This window comes from Schistocerca nitens, chromosome 10, assembly GCF_023898315.1.
Source record: "Schistocerca nitens isolate TAMUIC-IGC-003100 chromosome 10, iqSchNite1.1, whole genome shotgun sequence".
Classification (NCBI taxonomy): Eukaryota; Metazoa; Arthropoda; class Insecta; order Orthoptera; family Acrididae; genus Schistocerca; species Schistocerca nitens.
The window spans coordinates 176,089,652-176,107,319 of NC_064623.1; the positions used below are offsets into that span (position 1 = coordinate 176,089,652).

General features: G+C 43.5%; 1 protein-coding gene across 1 annotated transcript in view; it reads left to right on the plus strand.

Moving 5' to 3' along the window:
- The window catches only part of LOC126209973 (pecanex-like protein 1), a 299,631-nt gene that overhangs the window by 142,885 nt on the left and 139,078 nt on the right, over positions 1–17,668 (plus strand). The window contains exons 17-19 of the mRNA XM_049939084.1: positions 4,173–4,623; positions 14,481–14,798; positions 17,279–17,508. Coding sequence (XP_049795041.1) covers positions 4,173–4,623; positions 14,481–14,798; positions 17,279–17,508 — 999 coding nt within the window. The remainder of the gene's footprint in view (positions 1–4,172; positions 4,624–14,480; positions 14,799–17,278; positions 17,509–17,668) is intronic.

Here is a 17,668-nt window from a genome sequence, read left to right on the forward strand (position 1 = left end):
AAGGATATTGTGTAGGTTTGGTGGGTGGCGGAATATCACTGTGGAAGGAGTGGGCAGGATGTTGTTGTTGTTGTGGTCTTCAGTCCTGAGACTGGTTTGATGCAGCTCTCCATGCTACTCTATCCTGTGCAAGGTTCTTCATCTCCTAGTACCTACTGCAACCTACATCCTTCTGAATCTGCTTAGTGTATTCATCTTGGACTCCCTCTATGATTTTTACCCTCCACGATGCCCTCCAATGCTAAATTTGTGATCCCTTGATGCCTAAAACATGTCCTACCAACCGATCCCTTCTTCTAGTCAAGTTGTGCCACAAACTCCTCTTCTCCCCAATTCTATTCAATACCTCCTCATTAGTTACGTGATCTACCCACCTTATCTTCAGCATTCTTCTGTAGCACCACATTTCGAAAGCTTCTATTCTCTTCTTGTCCAAACTGGTTATCGTCCATGTTTCACTTCCATACATGGCTACACTCCATACAGATACTTTCAGAAACGACTTCCTGACACTTAAATCTATACTCGATGTTAACAAATTTCTCTTCTTCAGAAACGATTTCCTTGCCATTGCCAGTCTACATTTTATATCCTCTCTACTTCGACCATCATCAGTTATTTTACTCCCTAAATAGCAAAACTCCTTTACTACTTTAAGTGTCTCATTTCCTAATCTAATCCCCTCAGTATCACCCGATTTAATTTGACTACATTCCATTATCGTCGTTTTGCTTTTGTTGATGTTCATCTTATATCCTCCTTTCAAGACACTGTCCATTCCGTTCAACTGCTCTTCCAAGTCTTTTGCTGTCTCTGACAGAATTACAATGTCATCGGCGAACCTCAAAGTTTTTACTTCTTCTCCATGAATTTTAATACCTACTCCGAATTTTTCTTTTGTTTCCTTTACTGATTGCTCAATATACAGATTGAATAACATTGGGGAGAGGCTACAACCCTGTCTCACTCCATTCCCAACCACTGCTTCCCTTTCATGCCCCTCAACTCTTATAACTGCCATCTGGTTTCTGTACAAATTGTAAATAGCCTTTCGCTCCCTGTATTTTACCCCTGCCACCTTCAGAATTTGAAAGAGAGTATTCCAGTTAACGTTGTCAAAAGCTTTCTCTAAGTCTACAAATGCTAGAAGTGTAGGTTTGCCTTTTCTTAATCTTTCTTCTAAGATAAGTCGTAAGGTTAGTATTGCCTCACGTGTTCCAACATTTCTATGGAATCCAAACTGATCTTCCCCGAGGTCTTCTTCTACCAGTTTTTCCATTCGTCTGTAAAGAATTCGCGTTAATATTTTGCAGCCGTGACTTATTAAACTGATAGTTCAGTAATTTTCACATCTGTCAACACCTGCTTTCTTTGGGATTGGAATTATTATATTCTTCTTGAAGTCTGTGGGTATTTCGCCTGTCTCATACATCTTGCTCACCAGATGGTAGAGTTTTGTCATGACTGGCTCTCCCAAGGCCATCAGTAGTTCTAATGGAATGTTGTCTACTCCCGGGGCCTTGTTTCGACTCAGGTCTTTCAGTGCTCTGTCAAACTCTTCACACAGTATCTTATCTCCCATTTCGTCTTCATCTACATCCTCTTCCATTTCCATAATATTGTCCTCAAGTACATCGCCCTTGTATAAACCCTCTATATACTCCTTCCACCTTTCTGCCTTCTCTTTTTTGCTTAGAACTGGGTTTCCATCTGAGCTCTTGATAATCATACAAGTGGTTCTCTTATCTCCAAAGGTCTCTTTAATTTTCCTGTAGGCAGTATCTATCTTACCCCTAGTGAGACAAGCCTCTACATCCTTACATTTGTCCTCTAGCCATCCCTGCTTAGCCATTTTGCACTTCCTGTCGATCTCATTTTTGAGACGTTTGTATTCCTTTTTGCCTGCTTCATTTACTGCATTTTTATATTTTCTCCTTTCATCAATTAAATTCAATATTTCTTCTGTTACCCAAGGATTTCTATTAGCCCTCGTCTTTTTACCTACTTGATCCTCTGCTTCACTACTTCATCCGTCAGAGCTACCCATTCTTCTTCTACTGTATTTCTTTCCCCCATTCCTGTCAATTGTTCCCTTATGCTCTCCCTGAAACTCTCTACAACCTCTGGTTCTTTCAGTTTATCCAGGTCCCATCTCCTTAAATTCCCACCTTTTTGCAGTTTCTTCATTTTCGATCTGCAGTTCATAACCAATAGACTGTGGTCAGAATCCACATCTGCCCCTGGAAATGTCTTACAATTTAAAGCCTGCTTCCTAAATCTCTGTCTTACTATTATATAATCTATCTGATACCTTTTAGTATATCCAGGATTCTTCCAGGTATACAACCTTCTTTTATGATTCTTGAACCAAGTGTTAGCTATGATTAAGTTATGCTCTGTGCAAAATTCTACAAGGCGGCTACCTCTTTCATTTTTCCCCCCAATCCATATTCACCTACTATGTTTCCTTCTCTCCATTTTCCTACTGACGAATTCCAGTCACCCATGACTATTAAATTTTCGTCTCCCTTCACTACCTGAATAATTTCTTTTATCTCGTCATACGTTTCATCAATTTCTTCATCATCTGCAGAGCTAGTTGGCATATAAACTTGTACTACTGTAGTAGGCATGGGTTTTGTGTCTATCTTGGCCACAATAATGCGTTTACTATGCTGTTTGTAGTAGCTAACCTGCACTCCTATTTTTTTATTCATTATTAAACCTACTCCTGCATTACCCCTATTTGATTTTGTATTTATAACCCTGTAATCACCTGACCAAAAGTCTTGTTCCTCCTGCCACCGAACTTCACTAATTCCCACTATATCTAACTTTAACCTATCCATTTCCCTTTTTAAATTTTCTAACCTACCTGCCCGATTAAGGGATCTGACATTCCACGCTCCGATCTGTAGAATGCCAGTTTTCTTTCTCCTGACGTCCTCTTGAGTAGTCCCCGCCCGGAGATCCGAATGGGGGACTATTTTACCTCCGGAATATTTTACCCAAGAGGATGCCATCATCATTTAATCATACAGTAAAGCTGCATGTCCTCGGGAAAAATTACGGCTGTAGTTTCCCCTTTCTTTCAGCCGTTCGCAGCACAGTAAGGCCGTTTTGGTTAGTGTTACAAGGCTAGATCAGTCAATCATCCAGACTGTTGCCCCTGCAACTACTGAAAAGGCTGCTGCCCCTCTCAGGAACCACATGTTTGTCTGGCCTCTCAACAGATACCCCTCCGTTGTGGTTGCACCCACGGTACGGCCATCTGTATTGCTGAGGCACGCAAGCCTCCCCACCAACGGCAAGGTCCATGGTTCATGGGGGAAGGATAGTGGTAGGATATTCCACATTTCAGGGCACAACTAGTGGTAGTTAGCATTTTAATACAGAAATGGAAAATCCTGGGTTGAATACAAATATGGAATACAAGTATTGAAAGTAGTAAAGACAGCAGCTCGCAGTATGGAAGAAGCATTTATGAGTTGATAGGAGTTCAACTAGCGTAAAGTGGAAGCATATGAGTTTGAATACTGGGCTACAAGATTCAAACGTTTATTTATGCTGATATCAATTTTGCGGTGTTTCTTTTGTGCTGTGTGGGGAAGTTGACACAGCTACATTTAATTTACTATGTTAACTGCTTCGTAATGGTAGCTTTGCTGTGTGTCAATTTTCTATTTGCTTTACGTAGGAAAATTATGTATTTTAATTTTTAATTTGAAATGGTGTACTGAACTCAAATTAATTTCTATGCACTCTAATGCATTACGCAGTAACCTGTGCGAGTACAAGTGAATAGGTTACGATAGGCATGTACGGGGTAAACGTATCTGCAACACTAGTGTCAGAGATCAGGGTGCAGGTACGTATATACTGTTCACTTCTACTTTGGCAAGTTACCGTATTATGCATTAAAATGTACAGGAATTGAATTGAGTTTGTAATTTATTTTCTTAGTATTTTACTACTGCTTTTGTTTCATAGCCTTTAAGTAGATCATCTGATGGTGACTTCAGAATGTGTTTGTTACACTGTCTGCTAAGCACATTTAAGATCATGGCTTTCTGCAGTGTAAAAAGTCAGTTTCAGAAGTTGCCAAAAGGTTGCATGGAAAATGGCTGGGCAACTGGGATATTTTGTTACGTGATCGACGACTGTCGTCGCAGGTCGAGACCCGGAGTCGTGCGCGATCCGCCACTCGCGACCTCGTCCACACCTGTGGCCACTTCCCCGCCGGGCGGGAATAACAGTTCCTGTCCGCCGTCGACTTACACCCCCATGGAGGCGCTGGCGTCGGCCATTTCAGGGGGAGCTGGCACGCACATCGCGACTTCGCATGACGACACGACGGAAGGTGCGGTCCACTGCTTTCGCGACGAGCACGGAAACTGGATGTCGTACACGTTTCACGAGCGTGGGGCCGGCACGGCAAACCACGGCGTGATGCCCATAGCTGTGGCAGCGGCAGCTGCGGCGGCAGAAGTCGGGGAGGAGAGCCCCAGCAACTCGTCGACTGTGTCGGCGACTTCGGGCGGCGGCAGCGGCGGGCGGGTGAAGGCAGGAGTTGCCGCCCCCCTGCTGCCGTACCACGGGCACGGGCTGTACATACTGGAGACAGTGAGTAATTGTGGTAGAATGTAGTACACTAACAAGCAGTGTTGCACTGTCATAGTGCATATTACAGGCGTGTGCTATATAAGCTGGAGGTCGGAGATAATTACAGGCCATTGTACTTACAATTTTACGAATAGTTGCAACTGTTCTGCCTTAGTTGCTACTTCAGTTACGTTTATCATGGAGATAAGAATAAAAATTATCTGTCTCATACAGTTGAAAGTTTATTTTGTTTGAAACAAACACGCTTCACTTAGTCATGTTAGGTATGTCAGTGGATTACGTGTTTTCTGTTTCCATTTGCCCATTAGCTCTGGCATTTCACTGGACATGACTTTGCTTGCTGTGGAATGCACCTGACCTTTAACTCTGTTGCAAGGTAAGTGCAAGGAAGATAGGTTATATCCTGTGAAATGCGTATGTAACAGAAAGTCAGCTGGAAACTTGTGTGTATCTAGTTCCTACACTAGAGACAATACATACATGAAAAGAATGGGAAACATAAAAACCACCAATAATGCCTAACACGAACAAGAGTAATGCTCATTACTTACTAAGTGGTGCATTTTCTGAAAATCAACAGTTTGTACGAATTCTACATGTATTGAAATCACACTTAAAGTCTGCCCATATACTGATTAAAATTTTGCATGGCTAATCTCTATTACAGTTCTACTTTCATTTTGGGGTAAGCCATTTTAATAGGTCATAATTTACAAAATAGTAATTTAGTCCCTTAATAAAATGCTGACCTCTGCTCATGCACATCTGTAGAAACACATTACTTTTCTTAACTCATAGTTCCTATCACTTGTATCTTCACAAAACTGGGAGTCTAAATGTGTGCTTGCACCCAGGAACTTAATAACTGGCCATTCATGGCAACCAGTCACCCACAGTCTCTCTGTACTGCCCAAACATTACTGTGTATTGTCAAAAGCACTTGATAATACCCCATTAAAATGAACATTTTAATCATGCCAGTATATTCCATAAAAGTACAGACACTTGACAAGCTAATGAACGCAGTGTAGAGTCCACTGTTGCCAGATAGTGTGCTCTTAATACAGTCATGACAGTACTTGCTAGGCTAGATGACTATATTGTGTGGCAAAGCAGTACAGTTCTGCAGAAAAATGAAGGTGCTTCACATATGTTTCATCAATGCACATTTGTTATTCAGTGTTCCAATTAAAGAATCTAAAAAGTTACTCCATGGCAGCTGAGGGTAGTTTGGGTGGTATGGGTGGTATAGAATATCCTTGTCCAACTATTCATTCAGTCTACAATTTACCACCATAGCTGTGAGACCTAACAGAAGCTTGTGCCATTGACACACACGTTATTCAGTATACTAACATAAGTTGCGTCAAAACTCATTTCTCAAGTTGCCCCTCTTTTTGATGTATCAACACAAACTGTCCAATGTGCCTACAAATCGTGATGTGCCGCTTGCAGCTGCGCAAGGTGGCGTAAGGACAGTGACAGGAACTGGAGACAAGTGTCATGTCTTGTCAATGACAACTGGTTTCGAACGTAACACAAATTGCTACTATCATTGAATTCAGATCCGTCTCAACTGGTTTCTGACTGAGTATATGTGAAGAGGGCTTCATGCAGTGAATATTTTGAGTCTGGTGCTTCACAAAAGGCCATTTACTTACAACAACATATCCCTATTGTTTTGGTTGGCAGGAAAGGCACGCGTTTTAGCTCATGCAGGCTGGCGTGAGGTCTGGAACAGGACAAGGAAATTAGAATTTAGAAAAACGTCGGTCTTGCCGGTACATTATTCATAATATCAATGTTAACTGAAAATGGCACCTTGCTAGGTCGTAGCAAATGACGTAGCTGAAGGCTATGTTAAACTATCGTCTCGGCAAATGGGAGCGTATTTTGTCAGTGAACCATTGCTAGCAAAGTTGGTTGTGCAACTGGGGCGAGTACTAGGAAGTCTCTCTAGACCTGCCGTGTGGCGGTGCTCGGTCTGCAATCACTGATAGTGGCGACATGGGAGTCAGACGTATACTAACGGACCGCGGCTGATTTAATGGCTACCACCTAGCAAGTGTGGTGTCTGGCGGTGACACCACATTCCTCCCCCGCAAATCGGCATACGTTTGTGGCATAAGGCTTCCGCATGCTGTGGGGAGGATCTCATGTTGATGTATGCGACGAGGTGGGGAGCCTAACAACAGGCGAGGCTGTGCCACCCGCACCCTGCCATTCGGTCCGCGGGGAGCTAGGAAACGCCTGAAAACCTGCTCCAGAGTACACATGAGGTGTATGCGTCCGCAGAGAGACAGGAGGGGCCGAAGGGTCGACCTCCATCGGGCTGGGGCACCCGACAGGCGAAGATGACATATGGTCCGCAGCGGGCAAGAGTTCCATGTCGGAGGACAACTGGTCCCGGGAAGCGATTGGCGGCGCGTGACCCAGGGAGGCGCCCGGCGGCTGTAGCGAAGCGTCCACTGCAGGCGTCGACGGCGGGAGAACAGGCAGCGGCGGCGGCGGCGCATCGCCATGGGGCAAAATGGAAGGCAGCGTCGGTAACACCTGGGGCTGAGGCGAGCCAGTAGATGGGTCCCCAAGGTGCTGACTGGATGGCACCATCGCTGAAAGTAGACAGTGAGCGGCAGATCCCATATGACGACAGAGGCGCAGCTGGTTGAGATGCTGGTGCACCTCACCAGAGGCCCCCAAAACCAGATACATAGCGCGGCCGAGGCAGCGAAGAATGCGCCCTTCGAGCCAACGCCGTGAACCTCGATAGTGACGATAGTAGACAACGTCGCCCGGAGCAAAAGCAGGTGTCTGCCGCTACACAGGAACCTGAAGTGGCGGATGTAGCAAAGACATCAAGGTTCAATGATGACGACCGTGGAGCAACTCAGCCGGCGAGCGACCATCTCGGGGCTGAGAGCGACACTAGGACAGTAAGAGCAATAACGCGTCCTCCCGAGAATGCGACTCTTTCAGCTTCAACATCTGTGACTTGAAAGTCCTGACCAATCGTTCAGCGGCACCGTTTGACTGTGGCGAAAATGGCGTGGATGTCAGATGTTGAATACCATTGGCCTTGCAGAATGACTGAAAGTCTGCGGACATGAATTGTGGGCCATTGTCAGAAACAATAGTCCGTGGAAGACCTTCAAGGCAAAAGATAGCAGATAACGCTTGGATGGTGGCAGATGACGTCGTGGAAGACATCCGGACAACAAAAGGAAAATTACTGAATGAATCTACCACAACCAACCATCGAGCATTCCAGAATGGACCAGCAAAATCGATGTGTAAGCGTTGCCAAGGGGAAGTGGCTTTTGGCCATGCAAAGAATTTCCGCGGTGGTGCTGATTGTTGTTCGACACACACCATGCAAGAAGAGCACATATTCGTAATCGCGGCAGCGATTCCGAACCAAGTACAGTGGTGACGAGCAAGTTGTTTCGTTCTCACTATACCCCAATGTCCTTGGTGGAGAAGCTGTAAGACAGAGGACTGTAACAAACTTGGGACCACGACCCTGGACTGATCATTATCAGAACGCAACAGCAAAACACCACGCCGAACAAAAAGTCTCTCCTTGTGAGCAAGGGCCATTGTGTAGCAACAAAACGCGGAACGGTAGCAAGGACAGGGTCGGCAGCTGTGCCAGTAGCTACGTGACGAAAATCAATCGGAAAGGATTCGACCACGTCCTCGATTGCCAAATCAATGAACATGCAAGCAAGTTCGGAGGAATCCTCAGCAACAGGCAAACGGGACAACGCATTGGCGTTTCCGTGCTTAGCAGTGGACCGATACAAGATATCGTAGCGGTACTGCGAGAGGAAAATAGAGCAGCGAATGAATTTCTGCGCTGCACGTGGAGGTACAGGCTTGTTTGGATGAAAAAGCGATGTCAAAGGTTTGTAGTCTGTGATTATGGTAAAGTGATGACCATACAAGAAATTATGAAACTTTGTTACACCAAATACGAGAGCCAATGCTTCTTTCTCGATCTGTGAATAATTTCTTTGCACAGACGAGAGCAATTTGGACGCAAAGTCAATAGGGCGATCGTGCGATCCATCTTTGTGCGCAAGCACAGCACTGATCCCGAAATCCGATGCATCCACCATCAACAAAAGGGGCTTCTGGGGATCGAATGGTGTAAGGCAAGTACTGGAAAGCAACGCCGATTTCAACTGGCGAAAGGCGCGTTCGCATTCCGTCGTCCAGACGAACGGAACACCTTTACGGCGTAAGCGATGAAGCGGAGCTGAAATGGAAGAGGCATGCGGCACATATTTATGATAATAGTTGATTTTTCCCAGCACACTCTGTAGCTGCTTCAAATTCTGCGGCGAAGGCAAGTCTTGTATGGCACGGAGGTGCTCGGGACTGGGATGTGTGCCTTGGGCATTGAGTACATGTCCCAGATAGGGCAAGTCACGAGCAAAAAACACATATTTGTCCTTCCTCAAGCAAAGACCATTTTGTCGCAAGACCTGAAATAATGTTCTGAGATTGGCTAAATGTTCTTCTTCCGTCTTTCCGGAGATCACAATATCGTCCAGATAGTTTGCTGCAGTAGGGACCGATGCACAAACAGTTTGTAGATATTGCTGAAACAATGCAGGGGCAGATGCACACCCGAATGGCAGTCGTTTGAATCGATACAAACCAAGATGCGTGTTAACCACCAAAACGCGCTGGGAGTCTTCGTCCACCAGTATTTGCAAGTACGCATCTGCTAGGTCCAACTTCGAAAAATATTTACCCGGGCACAGTTTGTCAAAAAGATCTTCCGGGCGGGGTAAAGGAAAAGTTGCAATCACGAGTTCTGGATTCACTGTTGCTTTGAAGTCCACACAAAGTCTCAATTTTCCCGAAGGTTTTTGGGAATATTACTAAATGTGATGCCCAGAGAGAATCCTGCACACGTCCAATGACACCTTGTGATTCCAATTCGTGTAATGTTTTTGCAACCTCATCATGCAATGCGTGGGGAACATTGCGCGCTCTGAAAAATTTCGGTTGCGAGTTTACTTTCAGTTCCAAATGTGCTTTATAGTTCGTAATGCAACCAAGGCCTGGTGCAAAAATGTCTGCAAATTCTTCATATAGACGAGAAACACTGTCTGAAGGCACAGTCTGGTTCACTGATAGGACCTGATTTACTATAGACAAGTTAAACAACTGAAATAAATCGAAACCAAACAAGTTCACTGCAGAAGAAGAACGAAGGACGTAAAATGATACAAGTTTTGTTTGTCCTTTGTATATTGCAAGGAGGCTGCACTGTTAACACAGGGATATCTTGACCGGAATAACTAGTTAACTTAACATTTGCGGCACGCAACGGAGGTGTGCCCAGCTGTTTGTACGTGTCTTGATTGATCAATGAAACTGCAGCTCCGGTATTGAGCTGGAATGGTATCACTTTGCCGTTAATGTCCAAGTCTACAAAAAGTTTATTGTCCTGCTGACGACAAGAGCGACTGTCTCGTGCAACGTGAACTGTCACTGGCACATAATCCCGTGCGACTTGACGGGATTTCCGGCGATGTCGATGCACACTATTTGTGGGACGAACACAGTCACTGTTAGAGAGAGTGGCACTGAGCGGAGTGGAATGAACTACATGAATTTCCATGGGCGAAGTTTCACGAGCCGGAGTATCCTTGGTTCGAATTCGGCACGAAGCAAAGGGCCTGGAATGGTCGTGAGTTTCCGATCTGAGCTTTTTCTGGCAAACGCTCAGAACATGTCCTTTTTTATTACAGAAAAAGCAAATAGCCTGGCGTGACGGGCAATTCTCACATGAATGTCTAGTAGCGCAGCGCGGGCATGATTTTAGCACTGCATTTGCTTGCCTTCACGGCACATGTGGCTGAGAGCCTGGCGGCAGCAGCACGGCCGGCCGCGAGGGCTGTTTACTGCTCCATGCAGCTCGCCCGGCGGGCCGGTTAACCTGACACACGGCTGGTGAAGTTTCAAATGATTCCTGAGCAAAGTCAAGTGTGTCCTGTCGATCCAATATGTCCATCACTTGTTGAAGGGAGGGATTGACTAGTTTCAAAATCTGTTCCCTTATACGAACATCAGAAATGTTCTGTGCAGTTGCATCATGTACCATAGTGTCTGAATAAGGGAGTCCACATTGACACTCAAAAGCACAATCCCTAGTAAGGCCTTGCAAAGTTGCAACCCACTCCCGATTAGTCTGACCTGCCGTACGTTTTGTACGAAAGAAGGTATACCTTTTCGCAACTACATTGACTGATTCTTTGAAATATGCATCTAATGCAGACACAGTTTCGTCATAGGACAGAGTTGCTATGTCGTGTCGGGGAAATAATTTGACTATCACACGGTACGTTTGGACGCCGACCGATGATAACAAAAAAGGCCGCCGCTCGTTACCTTGAATTCTGTAGGTGGCGAGATGGAATCCAAATTGGCGTGACCACTCCGTCCAGCTTTCCAGTGCAGCATCAAAAGGACGAAAAGTTGGTGCAACTGCGTGTTGTGGCTGCGTTAGCGGTGGAGCGGCAGATGCTGCATCGTTTTGATTTGCCCGTTGATTCTGGACGAGCTGTCCAAGGGCATCCAGTAACGCCTGCGTCTTCTGATTCTGTAAGCGATAAAATTCGGACAGTACATCTGGAGATTGTGGCGAAGCCATTACCCAAGTAAATCAGGGCAGTTTCAAGAAGAACGCGGTTGTGCCTCGTCGCTCATGTTTTGGTTGGCAGGAGAGCCAACACCGTGTTACTAGAAGGAGGTCGAAAGGCACGCGTTTTAGCTCACGCAGGCTAGCGTGAGGTCTGGAACAGGACAAGGAAATTAGAATTTAGAAAAACGGATGTAGCTGGTGGAATACTTAACTTTAATCCGTTAATGAAGAAAGTCGGTCTTGACGGTACACGAATCAATATCAATAGTAACTGATAATGGCGCCTTGCTAGGTCGTAGCAAATGACGTAGCTGAAGGCTATGCTAATTATAGTCTCGGCAAATGAGAGCGTATTTTGTCAGTGAACCATCGCTAGCAAAGTCGGTTGTACAACTGGGGCGAGTACTAGGAAGTCTCTCTAGACCTGCCGTGTGGCGGCGCTCGGTCTGCAATCACTGATAGTGGCGACACGCCGGTCCGACGTATACTAACGGACCGCGGCCGATTTAAAGGCTACCACCTAGCAAGTGTGGTGTCTGGCGGTGACACCACACCTATGTTGTTGTAAGTAAATGTCCTCAGTGGGCTGAACAAGAAAGAAGTTGGACAATAGCTGATTGGAGACGTGTAGTGCGGTCTGAGGAGTAGTGATTTTGCCTCTTTTCCACTCAGTGCAAGTTCTTAAGTGCACTGAAGACTTGAGGGCAGAATGTACCTTGGAAATGGTGAAAATATGAAATTTCTTTTTATTGGTGATTATGAAGTTTGTATTTTGCAAATATGAAAGTATTTTATAACAAATCCTTACTTAAAGGCCCTAAATGTCAGTTTAAATGGCAGCTTGCAGAGTGAGACACTCCCACTTTTTCCACTGTGACTTGTCTTCTCTGAATTCATAAGTATAGGAACATTTTTTCCTGTTGCTTTGCACTTTTACCTATTAGTGACCCTGTATGTTGCTTTGCATTCAGTTGTTTCCTACAGTAATAATGTAGCATATATATATATATATATATATATATATATATATATATATATATATCTAAAAAGAAAGATGATGAGACTTACCAAACAAAAGCGCTGGCAGGTCGATAGACACACAAACAAACACAAATATACACACAAAATTCAAGCTTTCGCAACAAACTGTTGCCTCATCAGGAAAGAGGGAAGGAGAGGGAAAGACGAAAGGATGTGGGTTTTAAGGGAGAGGGTAAGGAGTCATTCCAATCCCGGGAGCGGAAAGACTTACCTTAGGGGGAAAAAAGGACAGGTATACACTCGCACACACACACATATCGATGGATATGTGTGTGTGTGCGAGTGTATACCTGTCCTTTTTTCCCCCTAAGGTAAGTCTTTCCGCTCCCGGGATTGGAATGACTCCTTACCCTCTCCCTTAAAACCCACATCCTTTCGTCTTTCCCTCTCCTTCCCTCTTTCCTGATGAGGCAACAGTTTGTTGCGAAAGCTTGAATTTTGTGTGTATATTTGTGTTTGTTTGTGTGTCTATCGACCTGCCAGCGCTTTTGTTTGGTAAGTCTCATCATCTTTCTTTTTAGATATATTTTTTCCACGTGGAATGTTTCCCTCTGTTATATATATATATGTATATATATATATGATAGTGAATGTAATGAAAACAATATTAGGTTTGTGTATGGTGTGGGTACGATTGGAAAGATGTTAACAGCAGGGAAAACTTCATATGTCATTATGAACTTACCAGGCTGTACTACAAAATTTCAGAAATCAAACAATGGAAAATCCAGGATGGAATGTAACAGTATTATGAAAAGGAAAGTTGCTGCTCACCATTAGCGGAGATACTGAGTCGCAGAACATGCAAGTGCACGCAAATACAAACGCAACTATCACACACGACTGCAGTCTCATTCATTCAGTTGCATGAGACTCCAGAGTCGTGTGTGTGTGTGTGTGTGTGTCTATTGTTGACAAAAGGCCTTAATGCCCAAAAGCTTTATTGGTGACAGTCTTTTTGTTGTGCCTATCTGCGACTCAGCATCTCCACTATGTGGTGAGTAGCAACTTTCCTTTTCATAACATTTCAGAAATACAATTATTTAGTGCAGGAAGCTGTGAATTTAAATGATCAGTGTGTAGCAGCCCATATTAAAGACACTCTAAGGGTGATAAAACTTTAAACTCAATATCCCATAACTTTTGTTCTTTCTAGCTAATGTACCTCTTCTCTGAAACCATTTATCCCAGAGTGCTGAAATTCTAACAGTCAGTTGTCTTAGTACACATGCATGAAGCAACATTTTTTAGATTTCTGGCTCTATTATAAAGGAACCTGTGACCTTATATATTTTAATAATTTGCTTGACAAATGGGTGATTGCTAAAACATTTTTCAGAACCACAGTTTTAATACAATAGTCTAAAAAATGCCCGTTTGTTAGCAAATACTGTAAATGAATGTGAAAAAGATTTCAGTGTTCTACTATTAACACTCTTGAGAAAAAATGCATTGAAGGCAGTCCATTTAACATGGTGGAGATAGACGGTACCACCTCCTCTTAAATTGCAGGTTGTGTAGGGTGCAGTACAGGCCAGAGATGGGTCTGTGATATTATGACGATGAGTTTTGTACAGTAACTTCAGCCCACTAATTCAGCTTACTGTGAATATGAACCAGAATGTTTATTTCATCTTTGTCAGTGACCTGGACTTGCTCTTTCTTATGCCTCTTCATGATGAATAATCAGTTGATGCTTCAGTCCTCTTAGGTGTCAACACCCTTGTTGACACAGTTGCACACACACATTCTTGGCTTAATGAAAACTAGGAATCCCGTTGCACCTCAGCTTACCCTATGAATCACCCTGTCATAATCCCATGGAAAATGTCTGGAATGGTTGAAACATAGAAATCAATGTCGAAGAAATTCAGTGTTTGCAGTACCTAATTATCAAGGAATGACTTCAGTGGCTTTTGGTGTATCAAAAGGAACTTCAGGATTCTCTTCCTCACTGATTTGAGATGATGATTATTAAGCTAGGCAGTGTTACATGGTATTAATATAATGTCTAGAGGTGCCCAATTTTTTTGACCAATATTCTTATATTTGTGTGTGTGTGTGTGTGTGTGTGTGTGTGTGTGTGTGTGTGTGTGTGTGTTTGTGTGTGTGTGTTCTAGGAACAGTTTGTTCTATTTCAAACAAACTGTTGACACAGGTGATGCCTCCCTCGCAGCGGTCGCCGTTCCACATCCTTCTGGAGCCTGGGGGCAACACATGTCGTCTGGTGCGGAGGTCTCCGCCACCGCCTCACCGCAGCACCGGGAACTCCGCTGGGCAGCAGGCGGGGATCGGAGCAGGAGCTGCACACCAGGCCGCCTCCAGCGAGACGGACACGGAGGTGACACTGACACGTGCCGCTGCTGCGACGGGGCGCTTCAGGCTGGCCGACGTTACTGCCGGCCTCACCTCGGAAGACATCAGGCGCCCGCGCAGATACTACAAGCTCAAGCTTTTTCACTGCCTAAATATCAAGGTAAGTTTTCAGTTATTGTAGTGCGGGATATTTAATTCTTTGGGGCTGATTCTCTCCAGGTGGACTTCCTGAGAGGTAGCCACCGATAAAATAATGGGTGCAGTTTCTCGAGATTTCCCATTTCTTCGTGCGTGTGTGTTCTGATGATTCCGGCATGACTGGGGATTCTTAGTAGAGATCGTAGTTAAACTACTGTTCACTAGATAGTTTGGGCATACTGGAAATTATTTTCATATTTGCATCTATGAGGGTCTTCATAATGACACATTTCAACCATTTTGCACTTAATTGTGTCAACATTCAATGAATGTTGCAAAAACATAAGCTACTACACTCCCGCTACAAACGAGAGTATATAAAAACTACTAGAGAAAAATTAATAGCATCTTGTACATCCTTAAGAAGGCCTGTGTGTAAAACCTAAGCAGTCGTTTGTACATAAAGATCTGTTAAAAAATCTTTGGATATTTTGTTCATATGTAAAGTCCAGTTGACCTGCCCAAATCTTCCTATCACCCTCTTGTCGATCTGTTGAAACTGAAGACAGCACCCAGAAAGCAGAAATATGAAATTCAAGGTTTAAAAATTTATTCATGCAAGAGGATACTACAGTATTAATGTTTGACTATCTCACTGACACACAAATGAGACTTGCTGAAATTAGCAACCCTGAATTAAAGAAAAAAATATAGACTGCACTAAATCACTCAAGGCATCAGGCCCTGATGGTATGTTTGATTTTACATTGAATACAGTAAGTAATTAGCTCCTGTTACAGCTCATATATCAACAGTCGCTTGTGCAGTCAACAGTTCCATGTGACTGGAAATGACTTCTGTTCATACAAATGTTAAAATTTCAGATTAACATAATTACGGAGCTGTCAGTTGACATCTGTCAGTTGTAGCAGTCTAGAGCATATTTCAAGTGTAAACATTATGATGATTTTGAAGTATCAATATGGATTCAGGAAAGACTACAAACACAGATTCCTTTCCTTATAAATGATATCTTGCAAACAGTATGTGCTGGTGAACAGGTAGATTGCTAGACCTCGCATTCAACACTGTACCAAATTCTCATCTACTAACCAAAATACAATCATACTGAGAATGTTCACAAATGTGTCATTAGCTTGATGAGTATTTGAATTATAGAAACAAGTATGCTGTTCATGGTGACAAACGTTCAGCAAAAATGAGAGCAACATTGGATGTGCTCCGATGAGGTGTAATAGACTTGGTCAGAAGGTGTACACTGTTATCTCAACATACACAGTTTTATATAGTAACACAGACAATGTGCAGAAGTTACTTCATTGTCATGTCATACACAAAAGTAATTGGATACATTAGCATATACATATTTCTCAAAAGTTTACATTAGAATGAAGATCTTTATATAACTGGAGCTGCGACTTCAAAATGTACATTGCAAAAGTAATAAATGCTGTTGAAAAGACAGACCTTGACTTGTTTCCTTTCATTTCACTGTTTCAATTTTGCCGAGAACAGCCACTAACATGAAAACTGAAACATTTACCTACTTTAAGAGAAAGTGACGGCAGTGTTTACTGCAGTATTCATGACACTACACATTGACTCTATTGGAGTCAAACACAAGTATTTTTTTCCCTTCTGTGTGCACATTCTTATGCCTTTAAACATTCATTGCTTTGTCAGTGATGAATGTTACACTTGTTTAATGTTGTTCTTTCTTTATTTTCAACAGTGTTTCCAGTATCAAAGGACTAAATAACAAAGCAAACATGTGCTCTGCTAAGTATTGTAAAGATAAAAAGATCAAATTGATTTTGATATTGTATGACAAATGAACACCTGACCTAATTGAGAGTGACAGTTTTTCACTTGATGTATAACTGTAACATGGCACTTGGCCAGATTTGTAAGGTTACATGCTGAAGGACTTCATAGCATGAAGTCTAACTGCTGCCTCCCTGGTAGGAATAGTACATAATGGATCCTTCACTCTAAAGTGGATCGTGTGCTGCTTTGAAACGTGATGGCAGATTAAAAGTCAGTGCCAGACTGAAACTAAAACCCGGAATCTTGCCTTTAATTGACAATGGTCCGATTGGATGAACACGACTCACAACCTGCCCTCACAGCTTTAATTCTGCCAGTACTTCGCTCCTGCATTCTAATCTCCACAGAGGTTTTAAATATCTTATTACGATGTGGCTAAGTCATTTCTCTGAAATATCCTCTCCTGCAGGAGTGCTAGTCCAGTCACATGTCCAGGAGAATTTCTGTGAAGTTTGGAAGACAAGAGAGATGTGCTGGCAGAAATAAAGCAGTGCGGGTAATTCGTGCTTGGATAGGTCACTAAGTAAGTGCATTGATTGAAAAATCTCAGAGTCTGGGTTCAAGTTCCACTCTGGAACACACTTTCAATCTGCCAGGAAGCCTGAGGTACAGTACGAGCTTCTTGCCCCTAATGTTTGTGTGTACATTTTGCAGGTCCGCTTTGACCGTCTCGCCTTAGTGGCGCTGCTGGACCGGAACTTGACACTTGCTGAGGCGACACTGTCTTTCTGCCTGGCAGTCGCTGTGGCCGCCCTGGGTGCACGCGTCCTGCAGCTCGGCTTCTACAGGGACATTTTCGCATTTGTCTTCTGCTTTGTAGTTGCTGGGTGCCAGTATTCTTTGTTGAAAAGTGTCCAGCCAGATGCAGCATCACCAACACATGGGTTGGTTATTATTTTAACCTGTGTTTTGTTTATCATACTTTGACATGTACGAGGTGGGGGGGAGTCAAAAAGTTTCTAGTCTAACCAATATAGAATGTCAGAAATTTCATAATACCAATTTATGTTTCAATATAATACCCATGTACACCAATACACTTGC